Below are 8,969 nucleotides of genomic sequence, written 5' to 3'. Positions count from 1 at the left end.
AAGGGTAATATTGTATAACATATAATACATCTAAATTTTTTAATTATTTTTTAAATATAGCAGTTAAACCCACTAGTCTAATTTTTAATTAAAAAATGTATAAATCACAGCAGCAATAAGCTACCCGCTTTATATACGTTTAAAACTTTACAACAACTTGAAATTTATAAGAACTGAAATATAAAGACTGAAATAAGAATACAACTTTTAAGTTTACAAAACTTGTTAAAAGTACAATATTTTGATTAAGAATATTTCATCATTTGTGAAAGTCAAGTTGTGAAGCAGCTTTTGGTTTACATTGTGTTTTATTCCTAAGCAAGTAATTCTTAGTTGCTTTCTTATCTTTTGTGGAGACTTTTTGTTGATTTTTGGTTTGCTTCAAAATTTTCTTTTCTTTTGACAAACGAATTTCATTTCTGACAGGAGTATCAGTCAAGATCCTTGTTTTTAACTGCCTACTTTTAACTTTTTTTTTTCTGGCAGATGCTTTTGGGTAAGGTTTTAAAACCTCAGGTGAGATTATAGAAGCAACACTTGTTGACACTTTGTTTAAAATACTTGTTTCAATATTTACTATAGTTATTTCAGACTCTATGTGATTAACATGTGCTGGTATCATTTCAGATTCCATGTTGTTGACAGGAGTGATAGTAACTGTATCTGGAGCAGCTCTATCTGTAACTGATGATGGTAAATATTCGTCATCTTTGAAAATTTCAGAATTGAATGGCTCAATGCCAGCTACTCTAAATCCTGTCTGTATATTAGATGGTGAGAAAGCTTTTGTATACGGTTCTCGAACTATTGAAACAATATCATAAATGGTCATTGGTCTTGGGTTTGAAACCATCCAATTATCACATGCAGAATTGTAAAACCTTTTCAATGGTCCAAAAACAGTTCTATCTAATGGCTGCAATTTATGGCTGCAATGGGGAGGAAAACTTATCATTGTAATTCCGTGTTGAATTGCAAGCTCCAAGCCTTTAACAGAAATATGACTTTCATGACTGTCGAGAAGTAACAAAACTGCAGATTCCTGAGAACAGTTTGAATATTTAACAAAATGTTTAATCCATTCTATGAAAACTTCTGAGTTCATCCAACCAGAAGGATTTGCAAATCCCACACATCCAGGAGGTCCTTCCTTAATCATGTAATCATGAAACTTTACCCTAGGAAAAATAAATAATGGAGGAATGGAATTTCCAATAGCATTAGAGGCACAACATGCAGTTACCAATGTTCCTCGTTCTGCAGATGTGATTCTTCCAACTTGTTTGCTTCCTCTACCAGCTAAAACCTTTACCAGCTTTTGAACGGTTGTTAAACCAGTTTCATCAACATTATATATACAGTTAGGATTATATTTATATCGATTTCTTACCGTTTTAAGATTTTGAAAAAACTCTCTTACAGTGTGTTTGTTAAAAGCTGTTGATCGAGCGAAGCTCGTTGCTTCAGGTGTTCGTAGAGACAACTCTGGTTGTCTTTTCATAAAACCTTGCAACCAATCAATGCCTGCAATTTTATTTTTGATCCATGATGATGGGCATATCTTATTGTTTTTTAAAGCAAATTCATATGCCAATAATCGCGTTGACCTAGTTGAAAGGCCATAGTTCATTTTTGATGCAATTAGTAAATAACTTGATAAACTTTTTTCATCTTCTGCTGTAAAAACTTGTCTATTGTTGTAGTTAGGCTTGAAAGCTTCATTTGGATTAAGCCTCTTTTTACGACAATATCTTTTTAAAGTCATTCTATCTATGTTAAACTGACGTGCTACAACATTCAGTTGTGTTCCTTCTAAAACTTTATTAACAGCTACTTTCATTGTTTCACTTGGTATAGCAACTTTATTTGTTTTTTTAATTCTATTTCTAACCATTTTAAGATCTGTAAAAAAATATATCAATAAAAACATATGTTTTTAATAAATGCTAATATTTAACATAATAATATTATGTTAAATATTTTTTAATTATTATGTTAAATATTATTCTTTTGATATTATAAAATAATAGTATTATTATTACTAGCTTATAACATAAGTAGATTTAAAAAATGAAATGCTAAAAGCTATTGTTTGTTTATATATAGTTTTTTTTTTAATTATAAATACAATTCCATTCGTTTAACTGTATTGCTTATAAACAAAAACATGGGGCACTTCGTCTTCTATGGGGCACTTTGATCCTCCGATCAATGGGCTCCGCATAGTCAAAGATCAATGTACCCCAATAGATATAGGTAACATATTGATAGCAATATCTACTGTATAAATTGCAGCCAAATAAAAATTATATATTATATTATACACCTAACACTTACAAATTTAAAATAAAATTGTTGTTAACCCATACAGACATCTAAATTAAAATATATTTGAATTATAGTACGATTTAAAAAAATCACTTTTTATGACAAAAAACAATATTTTCTTTATTTTTTTTGACGCTGATAACCTTATGAAAAAATATTACGAATAATCAATTAGGGAAGCATAATGGTTAATTAAATTGTAACCTCACTTCTAGTAAGGCAAAAATGAACGAGTAAAAGCCAAAAGATCATACTGCCCCGGCGATCAATGCGCCCCCATCTCCCCTACATACAGTATTGGTACAGTATTCTTTATCATTACACATTGGTATTTGATGTTTTTTAATAAAAAAATTCACAATGATTTTACATTTATCATTATAAATATATATATAAATCGATTTCTAAACTGGACTTGAGAAGATGCAAAATTGATTCAAGAATCAGAGGCACCTTCTCTCATACCACCCACAAAAAAACGTTAATTTAATCATACTTTAAAATTGTTACTTTATTGGGATAATAAAGAAGCTTCTTTTATTTAATAAAAGATTCCAAATATTTTCTAGCCCTCTCTCCTTAAATTTAATAATATACAAAAAAAGAAACAACAATGACAAACAGTAATTATTTCTTTTCCTTAAATGTTTATGCACTAGCACATAAAAACACAAGGATAAAAATGTGTTAGTTGTGTTCTTTTTGAATCTTTAGAACTCATTAACTCGTTCAAAGCCTTATGCATTTTAAAAAGCCTTTTCAAAGTCTTGGTTGAACAATTTTGCATTTTTTAATTGTTAGATCAATCGCATCTAAATTAAAAAGAAGATTAAATTAAACATTAAAAAGCTAAAAAAAATAATGAAAATAAAGAATACAAAAAATTGTAAATTTATTATAAGCTTTGTAAATAAACATAAATTGTATACATATATATCTTATATATTTTTAATTATCTTCCAACAAGGCTGAAAGAAATGAAAAAGAGCTACCACTATTTCAGTATATGTGTTGACTAATTATCACAATAAGAAGCTGAAATTCCTACATAAAATATCACATCCCCCTTATCCAGGCTTCTAAAATATTACATCCCCCTATGTAACATTTAAAATACTGCACAGTATTAGTATTTGGTATCTAAAATATCACATCCCCCATGTGTAATCTGTATGATTATTGTCACGCAATACATTAAGATCAAAATTTCATAAGTATGAATTTAAAATATATTACCATTTAATGCTAACTTCTCATTTATGAATCTTGATCGTTGCGTTTTTAATTTTATTGTTTTTGTACTTAAATATTTCGGACGTACTAGATACACTTCTAAGTGCAATAACTTGAAAACGCATTCTCGATTTCGGTTTTTCTATGGGGGATGTGATATTTTAGGCGGATGTGATATTTTATTACAGCCCTCCAATTATTAATGTAAGACATCTTATATGATACAAAGTTAAATTCATTTTTTTTCTTGATTTAATTATTTGTGATTTTGATGTTTATATAAATATATATATATATATATATATATATATATATATATATATATATATATATATATATATATATATATATATATATATATATATATATATATATATATATATATATATACATATATATATATATATATATATATATATATATATATATATATATATATATATATATATATATATATATATATATATATATATATATATATATATATATATATATATATATATATACTTGCTAAAATCACAAATAACTAAATTAAGAAAAAAAAGAGTTGAATATTTGCCTTTTTTTTACAGATACATACACGCGCTGGATTAAGATGAATATTGTATTTGTTTTAACAAACCATGAAACGTGTTTTTTCGGAGAGGTAAACCGACGTAATTCGACGTCGAAACTATGTTTATATTACGACGCTGTTCGACATCAGTAAAGCGACGTCGGAACAACGTTAAATGACGTCTAAAGACGTCAGCTGATGTCAGTATGAAGACGTTGTTCTGACATCGTAACATTGATGTTAGATTAACGTCTTTAATTATCGGTTGACGTCGTTGATTTAATCTAACGTAAACGCAACGTCGGATCGACATCGGGTGCCCGCTGAGCTGATTCTTTTTATAAATATTGAAATTATTAAAGAATAAAAGCAAAAATTATCGAAAGGTATCAACAAAGAAAATCTTTTTATTGATAAAGCAAAGGAAGAACACAATCTAAAAATAAAAGTATTATCTTCTTAAATAAATATAACATTCAAAAACATAGAAATGCTCTAATAAAATAATTCTTAAAATTGTATTTATTAAAATCAACGTATTAATATGTAACATTGTCAAGATTTTTTGTAAATTTTTATTTTAATGTCATAATACTTTTGCTGTTTTTTTGACTTTTCTGGTACCTCAAGTTTTCTGATAATATCAGAAGACCTTACTTCATATATGAACTTCAGTGTCTCATTTTGTCATTTGGTATATAATAATATAATGGTCATTTGGTATATAATAATATAACAAAATGCTATATGTAAAGAGCATGAAAGAAAGCTAAGTTTGTTTTGTATCAATATATTGTTATTGTATATACAATACAATTATTTTGTATCCTATATATCTGTATATATAAAATTATTTTGTATCCTAAAAATGTACTAATAACTTTTAATTTTTTTGAAACTTGCAAAATGTTGTCTCTTGTTAGGATATTAGAGTTTGATTTGGTCACCAATCTTCTTTTCCTCTCTTTTACCTAAATTCGAAAATAAATAGATTTATTCAGCCAAAATGTATTGTTTATATTATAAACTTTATAAATGCAAAAATCTTTTTCTCGCATTCATATACTGAACCAAACGGACACACTCTTCCTGCCACTTCAATGATACAAGTCAGCTCAATCTGAGGGGCAATTCTTTATGTCAAATAAGGAGGCTAAGCATCCTTATTTGACACAAGTTTAAACATATAATTGTTTGGAATTTCTCCGTGTTGAGAGGTTAGCTATCTCAAAGACCATAAAATGCTTGGATCCGCCCCCGATCCATACAGATTTTGATCCCATCGTTCTATTGCTGACTTGTTAACCGTTATAACAAAAAAAGGTTCTGTTGAACATTAGATGAAACCAAAATTGTGTTAACCATTTTTGTCTTTTGATATTGTCCTCTATCCCTATAAATATTCGTCCTGGTATTGTATAGCTGTAGCCATAATTTTCAATTAACTTTCTGCTAACTTCCAATGTAGTTAATGTTTGCTTGCCGCCTTGTTGAAGTTAAAATTTATTTTTAATACAATTTCAACAAGAAAAATAAATAATATAAACCTTGGGTTCGACATATATGTTTTGCGGTTATATGCAAAATAAAAATGATGGTTATATGCAGATGAAAAATATCTTCTATTAAGTTTTCTTCTGTTTCACAAGCAAGTTATTGGCTCATCACGGGTCGATGTTTTGGTTAAAGATAAAGTAACGGCTTTAGAGTGGCAGTAATTTCCCTTGGTTGCTTTGCAATTAGTTTTAATGCGCAATCTGAGCTGACCGTTTGGAGTTGTAAAGCTTGTAAGGTAAGATCTTCCATCAAGCGTAACTGCAGCTAAAAACAAAAAGATCTAATTTTTCATTTATTTATTACAACAATCAGTAAAATTTATACGTGCAAAGTTTAATAATTATAAATGAAAGCAACTCCTGGGTTTTCATTGCTGGTGATTGGCTCTGCTCCAGCCGATGTAGCTTCTTAAACAAACTTTTTAAAAGAGTTTACTGTAGTTTTATTAACTATAACCTTTTGTAAAAAAAGTGCTGACGTTCTGGATAACCTTGATTTAGTTGGGGAATGAATCATTTTTTCTTAAACTGTATGCTGAGCTTGATGGTCAAGGCTGTAGGTGAAGAATAAAAGTTTAACCTATTGTAAATGATATGCAGTTTTCTATTACCGTATGAGGTCAAAATAAGCTTTGTGTTCATTAAGTGCAGACAAGTTGAGTAGTTTTTGATTGTACCTAAAATACCTAATTGATAGTATCGCGCGTTGTTGGACACGTTTGACTCAAACGTGTTTGAGTAGAACATCTAAAGTTTGTTGCACAACCAGACTTGTGCAAAAAACTCAAGATGCAATTTAATGTACAGCTGGCACAGTTTTTTCAATTGTTGGAAAGCTCCGTAACCAAAGTAACTTCTTAAGACAATCAAGCATTTGTTTGTAACCCCAAGCTGCTGCTTCTACTTGTACTTTGACTTTGCCCAACGGGTATTTGTTTTTGAAAGTTACGTTCTAAATGTATTTTAAACGTTTTTAAACGTCTTATAAACATTCTTTACATAAGAATGTTTAGAAGACGTTTAAAAGACATTTAAAATACATTTAGACCGTAACTTTTAAAAACAAATGCCCGCTGGGTGAGGTTGTTGTATATTAATACTCCAAAGTCTTGCTCAATGCATGTTGAAGCTAGACTGCGCTCGTTACCATCAATGTTAGCATATAATTTGGTATAGTTGTAAATGTAGTCTAGTAAGTTATTGCTGAAGAACACAAATAGAAGTAATGCAAAAACTGATCCTTGAGGGACACCTCATGTCACCCTTTTCTCGGACATTTATTTTCTAATTACTACTAATTGTTGTCTAGTTGCTGACCTCAAATGTCATTGGTTTAAACTTAATGAAAAAGTCTTTGTTTAACACTGTGTTGAATGCTTTGACAAAGAGGGTAAACATTTAGATGTCCACAGTAAGTTGGTTCCGTTAAAATGTTGCGGAACTCAATAAGGTTTTTAAGGTAGCTTTTTTGATGCACAAATCCATGTTAAGAAACTAGATTGTGCACAGTGTTTTATAACTATCTATGATCATTCTTTCCGTCACCTTGAACGAAATAGAGTTGAGAGACGCCAGCTTGTAGTTATCAGTTTTGATTTTGTTTTCTTTTTTGAGAGTAGGTGTGACATTTGATTTGCGTAATTTGCGTTAAGTTGATCAATTTAGTTTTTTTATTAATTTTGCTATCGCAAATTTTCTTTTAGAACTATAATTAAAATATTTATGAATTTCTTTTTCTGAAATAACCTGACAAAGTAAGGACAATTTGCTGGTCCTTACTTTGATCCTGATGTACAGGACCTCTTTAGAGAAAATCGATGGTTTCTAAATAAATGTTATTTTTTTAAACTTAAACTTTTTCTAATAAGAATTCACCTATCAGTGTATAAAATCAGTGGGATTACACATTAATGCATAAAAATAAGGGTAAATCAACACAATACATATTGTTTTCACTAAAAAAATATTTTTAGAATTTAGATTTTCGATTTTATATTTTCAGATTCTTTAACCATATAAGATTTAGTTCGGATAAAATGTTTAGTTCAATTTTGTCAATATAAAAGTAAGTTTTAATATATATATTTTTAGTTAATCCCCATCAACCAACAAAAAGAGATCAGTTATTTAAAATTTACTCTTTGGTAATACAAATAAAGCAAAGTTAGTTGCTATCCTCATCACCAATTAAAATTTATTTTATACCCGATCAATGAAAACAATTCTTTAATTATTTGTAATGAAAGTCGTAACATTTCGTTGTAGTTAAGGCAATTTTAAAATATTATTCCGTCTTTATGATATTTTGTTGCCTGCGATATATTTCCAATAAATGATCAGGTCTGTGAATTGTTAAAAGAGGAAAAAAAATTAAAATGATAAATTTTGCGGTACCATAAAATTTAAATGTTTGTAGCGAAAAAACCCAGACCAAAGATTCTTTTTTTAAAAAAAAAATCTTCCTACAATCATAATCGCTTGTCCATATTTGAATTAGATTTTAAATAAATACGTTTTTTAGGTAAAACGAACATCATAGTTTAATAATATGATCTGTTCTGATCGTTTATTGGCAAGTTTTCTTAATTATAAGCTCTTTATTGGTCGAAATACCAGCCATTGAGCGAAAGTGATCTAAAGGGTCCAAAATAGTCTTCTTTAGAATTACTATAAGAGGTAGTAAAAAGGTTTTGAAAATTGTATTAAAAAAAGAAAAGTTTCTTGAAATATTAAAAACCTGAAGCAAAAAAAATTATGACATTTTGAGCTTTTGTTTGGACATAATACACATAATACAAATCATGCTAATTCCTAAGAATTAGAATAATTTGTAAATTGCCTTAACTACACCGAGATACTCGTTATTTGCCTTTCGCCTTCTGGCGTCCTATTATTTCACCCCTCCTTTTCGAAGGCCCTGCGTTGAAGGGATTACAAAAATTTTATGGTTTAATGATCCAGCAAAAAACAAAAGGATTTTCATTAAAAAACTTATTATACATATATATATATATATTATGATTTATATATATATATATTATGATATATATATATATATATATATATATATATATATATATATATATATATATATATATATATATATATGTATATATATATATATATACATATATATATATATATATACATATATATACACACACACGCATATATATACATACATACATGTATGTATGTATATATATATGTGTGTGTGTGTATATATATGTATATATATATATATATATATATATATATATATATATATCTATATATATATCTATATATATACAGGC

At 28.1% G+C, this 8,969-nt stretch overlaps 1 protein-coding gene across 1 annotated transcript; it reads right to left on the bottom strand.

The window, feature by feature from the left end:
• Positions 1 to 259: 259 nt before the first annotated feature.
• Positions 260 to 1,894, bottom strand: LOC136085249 (tigger transposable element-derived protein 4-like). Its single transcript, XM_065806538.1, has one exon. It carries the CDS (start codon positions 1,892 to 1,894, stop codon positions 260 to 262), a length of 1,635 nt encoding a protein of 544 aa, XP_065662610.1.
• Between the last annotated feature and the right edge of the window lie 7,075 nt (positions 1,895 to 8,969).

Source organism: Hydra vulgaris, chromosome 09 (assembly GCF_038396675.1).
Source record: "Hydra vulgaris chromosome 09, alternate assembly HydraT2T_AEP".
Classification (NCBI taxonomy): domain Eukaryota; kingdom Metazoa; phylum Cnidaria; class Hydrozoa; order Anthoathecata; family Hydridae; genus Hydra; species Hydra vulgaris.
Note: the sequence above shows the minus strand (reverse complement) of the source record. Positions and strands in the feature narration are given on the sequence as shown.